The sequence below is a fragment of the Cottoperca gobio genome, chromosome 14 (assembly GCF_900634415.1).
Source record: "Cottoperca gobio chromosome 14, fCotGob3.1, whole genome shotgun sequence".
NCBI lineage: Eukaryota > Metazoa > Chordata > Actinopteri > Perciformes > Bovichtidae > Cottoperca > Cottoperca gobio.
Window position 1 is genome coordinate 24802871 of NC_041368.1, and position 17440 is coordinate 24820310.

At 41.0% G+C, this 17440-nt stretch overlaps 2 protein-coding genes across 2 annotated transcripts in view; one reads left to right on the plus strand and one right to left on the minus strand.

Annotated features, from left to right (window-relative positions):
- The window catches only part of bacc1 (BPTF associated chromatin complex component 1), a 5273-nt gene extending 4190 nt beyond the window's left edge, over positions 1 to 1083 (minus strand). Inside the window, 1 exon segment of the mRNA XM_029447627.1 lies at positions 949 to 1083. Within this exon segment, the coding sequence (XP_029303487.1) occupies positions 949 to 969 (21 nt within the window). The 5' untranslated portion in view covers positions 970 to 1083.
- A 202-nt stretch (positions 1084 to 1285) lies between these two features.
- Positions 1286 to 8484, plus strand: rnasekb (ribonuclease, RNase K b). The gene is given in 5 exon segments (XM_029447644.1): positions 1286 to 1582; positions 1584 to 1640; positions 2779 to 2864; positions 8341 to 8351; positions 8354 to 8484. Coding segments are annotated over 5 exon segments (306 nt in total). The 5' UTR covers positions 1286 to 1561.
- The last annotated feature ends 8956 nt before the right edge of the window (positions 8485 to 17440 follow it).

Sequence of the window (17440 nt, forward strand, 5' to 3'; positions counted from 1 at the left end):
CAGACAGAGTCACAGTCAGAGTCACAGACAGAGTCACAGTCAGAGTCACATACAGAGTCACAGTCAGAGTCACAGTCAGAGTCACAGACACAGACAGAGTCACAGACACGGACAGAGTCACAGACACAGACACACAGACAGAGACACATACAGAGTCACAGTCAGAGTCACATACAGAGTCACAGTCACAGACAGAGACACAGTCAGAGACAGAGTCAGAGACACGGACAAAGTCACAGTCACAGACAGAGTCACAGTCAGAGTCACAGACACAGACAGAGTCACAGACACGGACAGAGTCACAGACACAGACACACAGACAGAGACACATACAGAGTCACAGTCAGAGTCACATACAGAGTCACAGTCACAGACAGAGACACAGTCACAGACAGAGTCACAGACAGAGTCACAGACAGAAGAAGTATTCAGAGACTTTCGGCAGTAGAAGTATGAACACCACACTGTGAAAATACTCCACTAAAAGTAAAGTCCTGCATTTTAAACCTTACTGAAGTAAAAGTATTATTAGCTAAATGTAGCTAAAGTATTGATTATACAGTAAAATATTCCCAGTCAGTGTTTTATTATTATATACGTTTTGTAGTAAGTAGTGTAAATATATGTGCATATACAGGTAGTGTACATAAATGTAAACAAAGGTCAGATCAGTTATGTTCCCTGGTGATATTCATAAGGTAAAGGGAGGTAGGGTCTGTCAGTAAGTAATCAATAAAGTTTGGATTTATATTTTAGGTTGTATGTTTGGTGCATTAACGATATATCGACTGCACCACCAGATTTTACTTATTTAGGAGAAAACAGTTAAACGAACAGACTTCTGAGTGGAGTGTGCAGCTGCATGACCTGCTCTCTGGAGAGTTAGCACGCAGTTAACAACTCTTTCATTTAATCAGTGGGTTTGTTATTAACCAGTTCAGAACTCACCTTAGCAGAGGCAGACGTCATGTCGGGGAAGGAGTTGAAGCTCTTTTCTTTAAACTTGTTCTTCAATCAAAACAATAAAACGAAAGCACAGAGCTAGCTGCTAGCTAAAGTTAGCTTCTGTAACGTTAGCTAGCCCGCTGTCGTTAGCGCGCTTCCATAGAGACCTCGGTACGCTTTCTAAAAAAAAACAAAGCGTAGGAATTAACACATCCAGATAGATTGATTATAATTCGGAGTTATTTATATGTTACATATTCAGGAGAAAGAAATATAAATATCGTACAACAAAGGTAGACGGGATAAACAAGGGAATGTTGCGCGACTTTGGAAGATGAACGCCATTGGTCAGTCTCAGAGAAGAAGGCGGTGCCTGTCAAACTGGACATTTTCATTGGCCAGTCGCGGAGGAACAGGCGGAACGTGTCGAACTGGACATTTCCATTGGTCGCTGCGCTGGGCACGAGAGTTGTCGAATTCCACCGAGTAAGACCGAGTGATGAGGAGGATCAGCTGACCGTCTGTCGTCCTTCGATGGATCACTTCGTCTCAGTTTTGTGATTTAAAAACATAAAATCCGCTTCTGATTGATCGATAAGACTGATAAAACACAGGCATGCCGTCGCTTCTGTTCTGCGGGGCCGAAGATGGCTGCGTGCGGGATAGTGATCAGCATCTGGGGGGTCATCATGCTGGTAAGAAATATGGTTCTCTAGCTGGGAGGGGTCGACTACTACCTGGAGTTATGTTGGCGTTTTTATTAGAAATAAATGTATGATCTTTTCAGCGCATATGTGTTTATCATTTCACGTGATTGTTTGAGATCGTGACACCCTAGAATTATTAAAATCAAGTTAGCTATTCGCTAAGTCATTGAACGTAAATTATTCTCCGGTAAATAGACGGCGCCTCAGGAGGCCAAGCTAAATGTACAGATGATAAAACAACACAAAGCAACAAGTGTGGAGCTGGCTAATGACTGGAGATTAAACAGGAATGTGTCAGTGTCATTTAAAAACAGACATTTCTGATATTTGTTATTAATTTGCACCATTTAAATCCTGATTATTTGACCAGCTGATGAAGAATATTAAAGTATTTTCAGTTGTGACAGACTGACACAAAAACATTTTCCAGAATTAGTAATATTATAGTTGCTACATTATTATTATTATTATTATTATTATTATTATTATTATTATTATTATTATTTCAATCTTTGTGCTTTGTTTTAACTGAACATTTGTTCAAATATTTGGACAGTACACAATAATATATATATATATATATATATATATATATATATTTAGTGCTGCCATTTTAATGTACACACTAATCCAATAAACCAAATATAATAATAATATAAAGTTGTTTTTTTCATAGTGTTATAAAGTGGCAGAAAAAGATCCGAGTCATGTGACTTTTATTTTCACCCTCGTGATGTTTCAGAACAGGAAATCAGAAGTTCCACTAACTGTTTGAACGTCCAAAGGTTGGAGGTCGTATTATAATAAATAAAATCCTCTATCAAATACATGTGCAGGTTATTTAAAAAAGAGATTCACAGAAACATTTAATTACTTATTTATTTGCATAATTAACCTGCTTTTAAATCTACATTTCTTATTTTATTTATTCATGCGGTCATGAAGTTGTTATAATGCCAGCTTTAGTCAGATAATAAAATCTTTACATTTGTATTCGGGCTGAAACTAATGAATATATAAATAAATATAAATAAATGACATTTATTGATTGACCAAAATAAGCCAAAGATGTCAAAAGGTAAATTAATAAAATATTAAAACATAATAATGTCCTTTTTTCTTGCAGGCGATGCTGGGAATCTTCTTCAGCGCCAAGTCGGCCGTGCTGATCGAGGACGTCCCGTTCACCGAGGAGGACATCCGTACGAGTGAGTCGCTATGAACTCTGGGGCTTTGAGTTTTATTTCACACTGAGAAGCGTGTTGACCGCGGCATCATTTGTGTTTATTGTCACCTGGTTTACTGCAGAACCAAAATAAACAGGAAGCAGAAATAACTCATGATGCTGATCAGAAGGTGACCGTCGGTCCGCAAGACAGACGGCTCCTACATATCTACACACACATATCTACGACACACATATCTACGCACACACATCTACACACACACAGTCTACACACACACACATCTACACACACATATCTACACACACACACATATCTACGCACACACATATCTACAGCACACATATCTACACACACATATCTACGCACACATATCTAAACCACACATTACCACACACGTATCTACCACACACATCTACAAACACACAACACATCTACACCACACATCTACACACCACTATCACACACCATCTACACACACATATCTACACACACATATCTACACACACATACTACACCATCCATATCTACACACACATATCTACACACCCACATATCTACACACACACATATCTACACACACATATCTACACACACACATCTACACACACACATCTACACACACACACATCTACACACACACACATCTACACACACATATCTACACACATCTACACACACACACATATCTACACACACACATATCTACACACACATATCTACACACACATATCTACGCACACACATCTACACACACACACATCTACACACACATATCTACACACACATATCTACACACACACATCTACACACACACATCTACACACACACATATCTACACACACACACATATCTACACACACACATATCTACACACACATATCTACACACACATATCTACGCACACACATCTACACACACACACACATCTACACACACACATATCTACACACATCTACACACACACATATCTACACACACACGTCTACACACACACATCTACACAACACACACACATCTACAGACACACACATATCTACACACACACATATCTACACACCCAATATCACACACACACATATCTACACACACACATATCTACACACACACATATCTACACACCACTCGACACCACACATAATCACACCAACATATCTACACACACACATATCTACACACACACATATCTACTCACACACATATCTACACACACACATCTACACACACACATATCTACACACACACATATCTACACACACACATATCTACTCACACACATATCTACACACACATATCTACACACACACATATCTACTCACACACACATCTACACACACACATATCTACACACACACATATCTACACACACACATATCTACACACACACATCTACACACACATATCTACACACACACATATCTACACACACACATATCTACACACACACACATATCTACACACACATATCTACGCACACACATATCTACGCACACATATCTACACACACATATCTACGCACACACATCTACACACACACACATCTACACACACATATCTACACACATCTACACACACACATATCTACACACACACGTCTACACACACACATCTACACACACATCTAACACAAACTTCTACAAGCACACACATATCTACACACACAATATCTACACACACACTATACTACACACACATTCTACACACACACATATCTACACACACACATATCTACTCACACACATATCTACACACACACATATCTACACACACATATCTACACACACATCTACACACACACACACATATCTACACACACATATCTACCACACATATCTACCACACACATATCTACACACACACATATCTACACACATATCTACTGACCATTCTACAACACGCACACATATCTACACACACACATATCTACACACACACACATATCTACACACACACCACATATCTACACACAACACAACACACACATCTACACACGCACACATATCTACAACACACATATCTACTGACACATATCTACTGACACATAGCTACACACGCATAGCTACACACATCACATATCGACACATATCTACACACCCTATCTACACATATCTCACACACACACACATATCTACACACATATCTACACACACATATCTACACACACATATCTACACACACATATCTACACACACACATATCTACACACACACATATCTACACACACACATATCTACACACATATCTACTGACACATATCTACACACGCACACATATCTACACACACACACATATCTACACACACATATCTACACACACACACATATCTACACACACACACACATATCTACACACACACATATCTACACACACACACACATCTACACACACACACATATCTACACACACATATCTACACACACACATATCTACACACACACATATCTACACACATATCTACTGACACATATCTACTGACACATATCTACTGACACATATCTACACACGCATATCTACACACGCATATCTACACACGCATATCTACACACACACATATCTACACACATATCTACACACACACATATCACACACACATATCTACACACACACACATATCTACACACACATATCTACACACACACACATATCTACACACACTACACACACACATATCTACACACCACGCACACATATCTACACACACATCTACACACACATATCTACACACGCATATCTACACACACATATCTACACACACACATATCTACACACGCATATCTACACACACACACACATATCTACACACACATATCTACACACGCATATCTACACACGCATATCTACACACACATATCTACACACACACATATCTACACACACATATCTACACACACATATCTACACACACATATCTACACACACATATCTACACACGCATATCTACACACACACACATATCTACACACACACATATCTACACACACACATATCTACACATATCTACACACACATATCTACACACACATATCTACACACACACATATCTACACACACACATATCTACACACACATATCTACACACACACATATCTACACACACACATATCTACACACACACATATCTACACACACACATATCTACACACACATATCTACACACACATCTACACACACACACATATCTACACACACATATCTACACACACATATCTACACACACACATATCTACACACACACATATCTACACACATATCTACTGACACATATCTACACACGCACACATATCTACACACACACATATCTACACACACACACATATCTACACACACACACATATCTACACACACACACACACACATCTACACACGCACACATATCTACACACACATATCTACTGACACATATCTACTGACACATATCTACACACGCATATCTACACACACATATCTACACATATCTACACACACATATCTACACACACACATATCTACACACATATCTACACACACATATCTACACACACACATATCTACACACATATCTACACACACATATCTACACACACATATCTACACACACATATCTACACACACATATCTACACACACACACATATCTACACACACACATATCTACACACATATCTACTGACACATATCTACACACACACACATATCTACACACACACACATATCTACACACACATATCTACACACACACACATATCTACACACACACACACATATCTACACACACACATATCTACACACACACACACATCTACACACACACACATATCTACACACACATATCTACACACACACATATCTACTGACACATATCTACTGACACATATCTACTGACACATATCTACACACGCATATCTACACACGCATATCTACACACGCATATCTACACACACATATCTACACACATATCTACACACACACATATCTACACACACATATCTACACACACACATATCTACACACACACATATCTACACACACACACATATCTACACACACATATCTACACACACATATCTACACACACACACATATCTACACACACACACATCTACACACACATATCTACACACGCATATCTACACACGCATATCTACACACACACATATCTACACACACATATCTACACACACATATCTACTGACACATATCTACACACGCATATCTACACACACATATCTACACACGCATATCTACACACACACATATCTACACACACACACATATCTACACACACATATCTACACACATATCTACACACACACATATCTACACACACACACATATCTACACACATATCTACACACACATATCTACACACACATATCTACACACACACATATCTACACACACACATATCTACACACACACACATATCTACACACACACACATATCTACACACATATCTACATCTACACACATATCTACACACACACACACATCTACACACACACATATCTACACACACACACATATCTACACACACATATCTACACACACACATATCTACACACACACACACATATCTACACACACACATATCTACACACACACATATCTACACACACATATCTACACACACACATATCTACACACACACACATATCTACACACACACACATATCTACACACACACACATATCTACATGCACACACATATCTACACACACACACATATCTACACACACACATATCTACACACACACACATATCTACACACGCATATCTACACACGCATATCTACACACACATACACATTTCTACATTCACATATCTACACACACACATCTACACACATATCTACACACACCCACATATATCCACACACATATCTACACACACACATATATCTACACACACATATTTACACACACACACACATATCTACACACACACACACATATCTACACACACACACATATCTACACACACACACACATCTACACACACACACACACACACATATCTACACACACATACACATGTCTACACACACATATCTACACACATACACATATCTACACACATATCTATACACATATCTACACACACACACATATCTATACACATATCTACACACACACACATATCTACAACAACATATCTACACACCACACCTATATATACACACACACACCTATCTACACACACATATCTACACACATATCTACACACACACATTTCTACACACACATATCTACACACATATCTACACACACACACACATCTACACACACATATCTACACACCCTTTCGTCTAATCGTCTCCGAGACGCGGCCGACATTTTCTTTCACTTTTATTGGTAAAACAAACGACGGCAGCTGCCAAAACAAAAAGATTAAATGTAAATGCGTGTTTTTAATGTTGCTTTCATGTATTAGGTTTGTATTAATTCCCCACTTGTTTACTCTCCAGTATAATCCCATTTCTATTCTGTTACTTTGTAAATGTAAGTATTTGTTCTTCTGTCCCGCAGTAAAAATCCTCCGGGAACATCTACGGTCTCTACAATCAGGTCGGCATCAACTGCTTCATCGCCGCCGCCATCTACGTGGCGGTGGGCGCCGTCTCGCTCTGCCAGGTGCGCCTCAACAAGCGGCAGGAGTACATGGTCACATAAACGACCTTTGACCTCTGAGATAAAGTTTACGTTACAAGCGTCACACAACTTCCTCTGACACCGACCAATCAGCACGGCTCGTTTAAATCTGAGCGATCTGGTTGGTTAAGATTAAGGAAGTCAAGAATAATTTATTGTAAAGTTACTGTCGATGTTTGTTGTTGTTTGAAACATTCCGGTTGTTCTCGATGCATGTCGCATTTAATTACTGGATTACATTTAAATACATTTAAATCCAAATGTTTGATTTTCTGTCGGCTTTTTTAAAGATGAAATAAATGTTATTAGTGTTTGCAGGAGGCGATAAAGTTTTATCATTTTGTATATTTTACATCACTAATTTATTCAGCTGCACCTGCTGACAGGAAGTCAACCGTTTGAGAAGAAACGTAAAAGTGTGTCGATGTTTATTGTGATGAACTCGTGTGGTGGAAAATCCTTTGCAATAAAGTGTGTGTGTGTGTGTGTGTGTGAAAATAAAGATTATTGTCTTAATTACAGTTTCAGAAATGGTCTTTATTTGCATGAAGATTGTTCTGACTCTTATTTGAGTTGTTAGCGTGAAGCGTATACATTTATATTTTCTACAGGCTGAATTAAATGTTTTATTTAATTCAGATTAAATGTTTATGTGTAGAAAATATGTTTGAATCTAAGTGCTTCACAATACTAAGAAGAATGAAGATTGTTAATTTAACAATTATTAAAGTAAATTCTAAATTAAACTAAACAATATAAAAGCTTTGTGTTTCACTTCTACTGGAACATTTGATTTATTCAGCTGGACATTAAAAAACTAACTTTTAAAATATGTGTTGGTAGAAATGATCCGCTGCTCAGATGAAGTGATGAATCAGTAATACTGTGAAAAACACAATGATATAACTTTAGTTTAAGTTTTTGTTTCCGTACTTTGACTTCTGAAGAATTCTTCCTGTTGCAGCACAAGAAGATAATTACTGTCATGACTTTGTTCTCTTAAACGAAAGTGAGGCTCGTTGTTTATTTGTGGCCTACACCAGGGGTATTCAACTAAGATTCTAAGAGGTCCAGTTAGAGAAAACTTCCTCAAGCAAAGGTCCGGAGCATCATAATGTTTAACTTAGTGTGAGATATATTGAAGCAGCCTAGTAGCTGTATCAACGTCTGCACGCCATCAACAGCTGACTGTTAAATCTAATAAAGAGAGTACCATTCAAAAACATTTCAACAATATGTATTGTCACTTAACATTGAACTGTACAGATATATAATACTGTAGATATGTATGATGTTCTTCTCGGGCTGCATTTAAAAATAACATTGCTTTTTGTGTCGACCCAAAATCCAAGCACCTCTGAGGGAACATGAGCAGGTTGTTGGGCAGTGAATGAGTGAATCAGGATCCTGCTGGATTCATCACATTGGGCTCGGAGATTTTCTGTGACCTCAGTTCAGACTTGAGGGAATGTTTGGTCAAAAACGTTGTTCACTTTTCTCTTCTTAGAGAACGCCATGTGAAGTTATGTTTCTCTCCCTGTCTGTGGCTCACTTGTCTCTCTCTCTTCTCTCCCTGTCTGTGGCTCACTTGTCGCTCCGTCTTCTCTCCCTGTCTGTGGCTCACTTGTCTCTCTGTCTTCTCTTCGTGTCTGTGGCTCACTTGTCTCTCTCTCTTCTCTCCCTGTCTGTGGCTCACTTGTCTCTCTGTCTTCTCTCCCTGTCTGTGGCTCACTTGTCTCTCTGTATTCTCTCCCTGTCTGTGGCTCACTTGTCTCTTAATCTTCTCTCCCTGTCTGTGGCTCACTTGTCTCTCCGTCTTCTCTCCCTGTCTGTGGCTCACTTGTCTCTCCGTCTTCTCTCCCTGCCTGTGGCTCACTTGTCTCTCCGTCTTCTCTCCCTGTCTGTGGCTCACTTGTCTCTCTGTCTTCTCTCCCTGTCTGTGGCTCACTTGTCTCTTAATCTTCTCTCCCTGTCTGTGGCTCACTTGTCTCTTAATCTTCTCTCCCTGTCTGTGGCTCACTTGTCTCTCTGTCTTCTCTCCCTGTCTGTGGCTCACTTGTCTCTGTCTTCTCTCCCTGTCTGTGGCTCACTTGTCTCTCTGTCTTCTCTCCCTGTCTGTGGCTCACTTGTCTCTCCGTCTTCTCTCCCTGTCTGTGGCTCACTTGTCTCTCTGTCTTCTCTCCCTGTCTGTGGCTCACTTGTCTCTCTGTCTTCTCTCCCTGTCTGTGGCTCACTTGTCTCTCTGTCTTATCTCCCTGTCTGTGGCTCACTTGTCTCTCTGTATTCTCTCCCTGTCTGTGGCTCACTTGTCTCTCTGTCTTCTCTCCCTGTCTGTGGCTCACTTGTCTCTTAATCTTCTCTCCCTGTCTGTGGCTCACTTGTCTCTCCGTCTTCTCTCCCTGTCTGTGGCTCACTTGTCTCTCCGTCTTCTCTCCCTGCCTGTGGCTCACTTGTCTCTCTCCGTCTTCTCTCCCTGTCTGTGGCTCACTTGTCTCTCTGTCTTCTCTCCCTGTCTGTGGCTCACTTGTCTCTTAATCTTCTCTCCCTGTCTGTGGCTCACTTGTCTCTCTGTCTTCTCTCCCTGTCTGTGGCTCACTTGTCTCTGTCTTCTCTCCCTGTCTGTGGCTCACTTGTCTCTCTGTCTTCTCTCCCTGTCTGCGGCTCACTTGTCTCTCCGTCTTCTCTCCCTGTCTGTGGCTCACTTGTCTCTCTGTCTTCTCTCCCTGTCTGTGGCTCACTTGTCTCTCTGTCTTCTCTCCCTGTCTGTGGCTCACTTGTCTCTCTGTCTTATCTCCCTGTCTGTGGCTCACTTGTCTCTCTGTATTCTCTCCCTGTCTGTGGCTCACTTGTCTCTCTGTCTTCTCTCCCTGTCTGTGGCTCACTTGTCTCTTAATCTTCTCTCCCTGTCTGTGGCTCACTTGTCTCTCCGTCTTCTCTCCCTGTCTGTGGCTCACTTGTCTCTCCGTCTTCTCTCCCTGCCTGTGGCTCACTTGTCTCTCCGTCTTCTCTCCCTGTCTGTGGCTCACTTGTCTCTCTGTCTTCTCTCCCTGTCTGTGGCTCACTTGTCTCTTAATCTTCTCTCCCTGTCTGTGGCTCACTTGTCCTCTATCTTCTCTCCCTGTCTGTGGCTCACTTGTCTCTCTGTCTTCTCTCCCTGTCTGTGGCTCACTTGTCTCTCTGTCTTCTCTCCCTGTCTGTGGCTCACTTGTCTTCTCTGTCTTCTCTCCCTGTCTGTGGCTCACTTGTCTCTCCGTCTTCTCTCCCTGTCTGTGGCTCACTTGTCTCTCTGTCTTCTCTCCCTGTCTGTGGCTCACTTGTCTCTCTGTCTTCTCTCCCCTGTCTGTGGCTCACTTGTCTCTCTGTCTTCTCTCCCTGTCTGTGGCTCACTTGTCTCTACTGTCTTCTCTCCCTGTCTGTGGCTCACTTGTCTCTCGTCTTCTCTCCCTGTCTGTGGCTCACTTGTCTCTTCCGTCTTCTCTCCCTGTCTGTGGCTCACTTGTCTCTCCGTCTTCTCTCCCTGTCTGTGGCTCACTTGTCTCTCCGTCTTCTCTCCCTGTCTGTGGCTCACTTGTCTCTTAATCTTCTCTCCCTGTCTGTGGCTCACTTGTCTCTCCGTCTTCTCTCCCTGTCTGTGGCTCACTTGTCTCTCCGTCTTCTCTCCCTGCCTGTGGCTCACTTGTCTCTCGTCTTCTCTCCCTGTCTGTGGCTCACTTGTCTCTGTCTTCTCTCCCTGTCTGTGGCTCACTTGTCTCTCTGTCTTCTCTCCCTGTCTGTGGCTCACTTGTCTCTCTGTCTTCTCTCCCTGTCTGTGGCTCACTTGTCTCTCTGTCTCTCTACCTGTCTGTGGCTCACGTGTCTCTCCGTCTTCTCTCTCCCTGTCTGTGGCTCACTTGTCTCTCTGTACTCTCTCCCTGTCTGTGGCTCACTTGTCCTCTCTGTCTTCTCTCCCTGTCTGTGGCTCCTTGTCTCTCTGTCTTCATCTCCCTGTCTGGTGGCTCACTTGTCTCTAGTCTTCGCTCCCTGTCTTGGCTCACTTGTCTCCCGTCGTCTCTCCCTGGCTGTGGCTCACTTGTCTCTTCTCGGTCTTCTCTCCCTGTCTGTGGCTCACTTGTCTCTTAATCTTCTCTCCCTGTCTGTGGCTCACTTGTCTCTTACCGTCTTCTCTCCCTGTCTGTGGCTCACTTGTCTCTCCGTCTTCTCTCCCTGCCTGTGGCTCACTTGTCTCTGTCTCCGTCTCTCTCCCTGTCTGTGGCTCACTTCTGGTCTCTTCTGTCTTCTCTCCCTGTCTGTGGCTCACTTGTGCTCTTAATCTTCTCTCCCTGTCTGTGGCTCACTGGTGCTCTCTGTCTTCTCTCCCTGTCTGTGGCTCACTTGTCTCTCTGTCTTCTCTCCCTGTCTGTGGCTCACTTGTCTCTCTGTATTCTCTCCCTGTCTGTGGCTCACTTGTCTCTTCTCTCTGTCTGGCTCCTGTCTCTCCTTCTCTCCCTGTCTGTGGCTCACTTGTCTCTCCGTCTTCTCTCCCTGCCTGTGGCTCACTTGTCTCTCCGTCTTCTCTCCCTGTCTGTGGCTCACTTGTCTCTCTGTCTTCTCTCCCTGTCTGTGGCTCACTTGTCTCTTAATCTTCTCTCCCTGTCTGTGGCTCACTTGTCTCTTAATCTTCTCTCCCTGTCTGTGGCTCACTTGTCTCTCTGTCTTCTCTCCCTGTCTGTGGCTCACTTGTCTCTGTCTTCTCTCCCTGTCTGTGGCTCACTTGTCTCTCTGTCTTCTCTCCCTGTCTGTGGCTCACTTGTCTCTCCGTCTTCTCTCCCTGTCTGTGGCTCACTTGTCTCTCTGTCTTCTCTCCCTGTCTGTGGCTCACTTGTCTCTCTGTCTTCTCTCCCTGTCTGTGGCTCACTTGTCTCTCTGTCTTATCTCCCTGTCTGTGGCTCACTTGTCTCTCTGTATTCTCTCCCTGTCTGTGGCTCACTTGTCTCTCTGTCTTCTCTCCCTGTCTGTGGCTCACTTGTCTCTTAATCTTCTCTCCCTGTCTGTGGCTCACTTGTCTCTCCGTCTTCTCTCCCTGTCTGTGGCTCACTTGTCTCTTCCGTCTTCTCTCCCTGCCTGTGGCTCACTTGTCTCTCCGTCTCTCTCTCCCTGTCTGTGGCTCACTTGTCTCTCTGTCTTCTCTCCCTGTCTGTGGCTCACTTGTCTCTTAATCTTCTCTCCCTGTCTGTGGCTCACTTGTCTCTCTGTCTTCTCTCCCTGTCTGTGGCTCACTTGTCTCTCTGTCTTCTCTCCCTGTCTGTGGCTCACTTGTCTCTCTGTCTTCTCTCCCTGTCTGTGGCTCACTTGTCTCTCCTGTCTTCTCTCCCTGTCTGTGGCTCACTTGTCTCTCGTCTTCTCTCCCTGTCTGTGGCTCACTTGTCTCTCTGTCTTCTCTCCCTGTCTGTGGCTCACTTGTCTCTCTGTCTTCTCTCCCTGTCTGTGGCTCACTTGTCTCTCTGTCTTATCTCCCTGTCTGTGGCTCACTTGTCTCTCTGTATTCTCTCCCTGTCTGTGGCTCACTTGTCTCTCTGTCTTCTCTCCTGTCTGTGGCTCACTTGTCTCTTAATCTTCTCTCCCTGTCTGTGGCTCACTTGTCTCTCCGTCTTCTCTCCCTGTCTGTGGGCTCACTTGTCTCTCCGTCTTCTCTCCCTGCCTGTGGCTCACTTGTCTCTCCGTCTTCTCTCCCTGTCTGTGGCTCACTTGTCTCTCTGTCTTCTCTCCCTGTCTGTGGCTCACTTGTCTCTGTCTTCTCTCCCTGTCTGTGGCTCACTTGTCTCTCTGTCTTCTCTCCCTGTCTGTGGCTCACTTGTCTCTGTCTTCTCTCCCTGTCTGTGGCTCACTTGTCTCTCTGTCTTCTCTCCCTGTCTGTGGCTCACTTGTCTCTGTCTTCTCTCCCTGTCTGTGGCTCACTTGTCTCTCTGTCTTCTCTCCCTGTCTGTGGCTCACTTGTCTCTCTGTATTCTCTCCCTGTCTGTGGCTCACTTGTCTCTCTGTCTTCTCTCCCTGTCTGTGGCTCACATTGTCTCTTAAATCTTCTCCTCCCTTGTCTGTGGCTCACTTGTCTCTCCGTCTTCTCTCCCTGTCTGTGGCTCACTTGATTATTAGATATTCGTGTGTTTTTATATATATATATATATATTTCTATATATATAATATATATATATATAGACACATATATATAAATATATATACATATATACTATGTATATATATATATATATATATATATAAATATGTATATATATATATATAAATATATATATGTATATATATCTCTATAATATATATATATATATATATATATATATATAATATATATACGTATATATATATATATTATATATATATATGTATATATATCCTATATATATACTAATATATATATATTATATATAAAAACACACGAATATCTAATAATCTCTTTGAATTTGTTTAAATGTATTTTTTTCAGCATCGACGAGCAAACTTGAAAACTGACTCAGGATCAGTGGCCAAGAAGAAAAAACCTGCAGCTGGTAGCTACACATACACACACACACACACACATAAATGTGTAACTGATAATGCCTGATATTATATATATAATATATAATATATATATAATATATATTATATATATATAATATATATTATATATATATAGAATATATATTATATATTATATATATATATATATATATATTATATATAATATATATTATATATATAATATATATTATATATTATATATATATATATATATATATATATTATATATATTATATATTATATATATAATATCAGGCATTATCAGTTACATATTTCTAAAACAGAATCTTTTTGAATTTTTGTCCTTTTAATTTTTCTAAACGTATTTTTTAGCAACGACGAGCAAACTTGAAACTGACTCAGGATCAGTGGTCAAGAAGAAAAAACCTGCAGCTGGTAGCTACACATACACACACACACACACACACACACACACACACATATATACATATATATATATATTACATAATATACATATACTGTATATAATATATTTATAATATATAATATTCACTGCTCAAAACAATTAAAGGAACACTTTGAAACCACATCAAATCTCAATGGGAACAGAAACGATGCTGGATATCTACACTAATATATTATAATATATCTACACTGATATATTATAATATATCTGGTATATATATATATAATATATCCTGGTACTAGGATGGGTTAAAAGCAGAGAACAAATTTCACTGTGTGCTCTGCATGTGTGACCATTAAAAAAAGAGGGTTTCATCCCTCTGATTCTCTTCTATGCTATATATATTATAATATATCTACACTGATATATTAGGAACCAAAGGATGCTACATTGTTTGATGGAAATTAAAATGATCAAGTGTTATCAGCGTGTCGTCGGTGGGACAGCGTGTCGTCGGTGGGACAGCGTGTTGTTGGTGGGTGTTACATGCCAGGCAGGTTGTGTGTTGGTCTTGCTGTGTTTCTCTCCTCCCCCTCTTCTCTCATCTGTATGTGGTGTTTTACACCACTTGTTATTTGACCAGTTAGTAAAGGTTTTTGTTCGTGTTTTGTCTGCAAGGACAGTAGTAGCCAGTGTGTTGTTTTGTTATATTTATTTCTTTTGTTTGGCTCAACCACTTGGTCCCTTCCTCACCCCTACTTTTGAGAGTTCATTGGAACCAGTTTATTTGTGCAATAAACAATTATACACGTTCACTCCTACTCTGACTCGCTCAATCATTGGTTGTTGTGTTATTGTCCCCCTCTTCCCCTAGCTACACCTTGGGGACGTAACAGTGGAACAGCGTGTTGTCGGTGGGACAGCATGTTGTCGGTGGGACAGCGTGTTGTCGGTGGAACAGTGTGTTGGTGGGACAGTGTGTTGGTGGTGGAACAGTGTGTTGTTGGTGGAACAGTGTGTTGTTGGTGGAACAGTGTGTTGGTGGTGGAACAGTGTGTTGTTGGTGGAACAGTGTGTTGGTGGGACAGTGTGTTGTTGGTGGAACAGTGTGTTGGTGGTGGAACAGTGTGTTAGTGGAACAGTGTGTTGTTGGTGGAACAGTGTGTTGTTGGTGGAACAGTGTGTTGGTGGTGGAACAGTGTGTTGTCGGTGGAACAGTGTGTTGGTGGGACAGTGTGTTGGTGGTGGAACAGTGTGTTGTTGGTGGAACAGTGTGTTGTTGGTGGAACAGTGTGTTGGTGGTGGAACAGTGTGTTGGTGGTGGAACAGTGTGTTGTTGGTGGAACAGTGTGTTGGTGGTGGAACAGTGTGTTGTTGGTGGAACAGTGTGTTGTTGGTGGAACAGTGTGTTAGTGGAACAGTGTGTTGTTGGTGGGCCAGTGTGCTGTTGGTGGAACAGTGTGTTGTTGGTGGAACAGTGTGTTGTCGGTGGAACAGTGTGTTGTCGGTGGAACAGTGTGTTGTCGGTGGAACAGTGTGTTGTCGGTGGAACAGTGTGTTAGTGGAACAGTGTGTTAGTGGAACAGTGTGTTGTTGTTGTTGATATATTATATATTATATATATATTATATATATAATATATAATATATATATAATATATATATATATATATATATATATATATATATATATATATATATATATATATATATTATATATTATATATATAATATCAGGCATTATCAGTTACTCATTTCTAAAACAGAATCTTTTTGAATTTTTGTCCTTTTAATTTTTCTAAATGTATTTTTTTCAGCATCGACGAGCAAACTTGAAACTGACTCAGGATCAGTGGTCAAGAAGAAAAAACCTGCAGCTGGTAGCTACACATACACACACACACACACGCTTATATTTTTGTGCACATACACAAGAAAGTATGGACATTTTTATAATTATTAACCAGATCCACCATGTTCATGAATCATTTTGTAAACATTAAAAAGTAAAAACGTTGTTTTACCGTAAAATTCTTCTTCTTCGTGTTTCTTCTGTAAG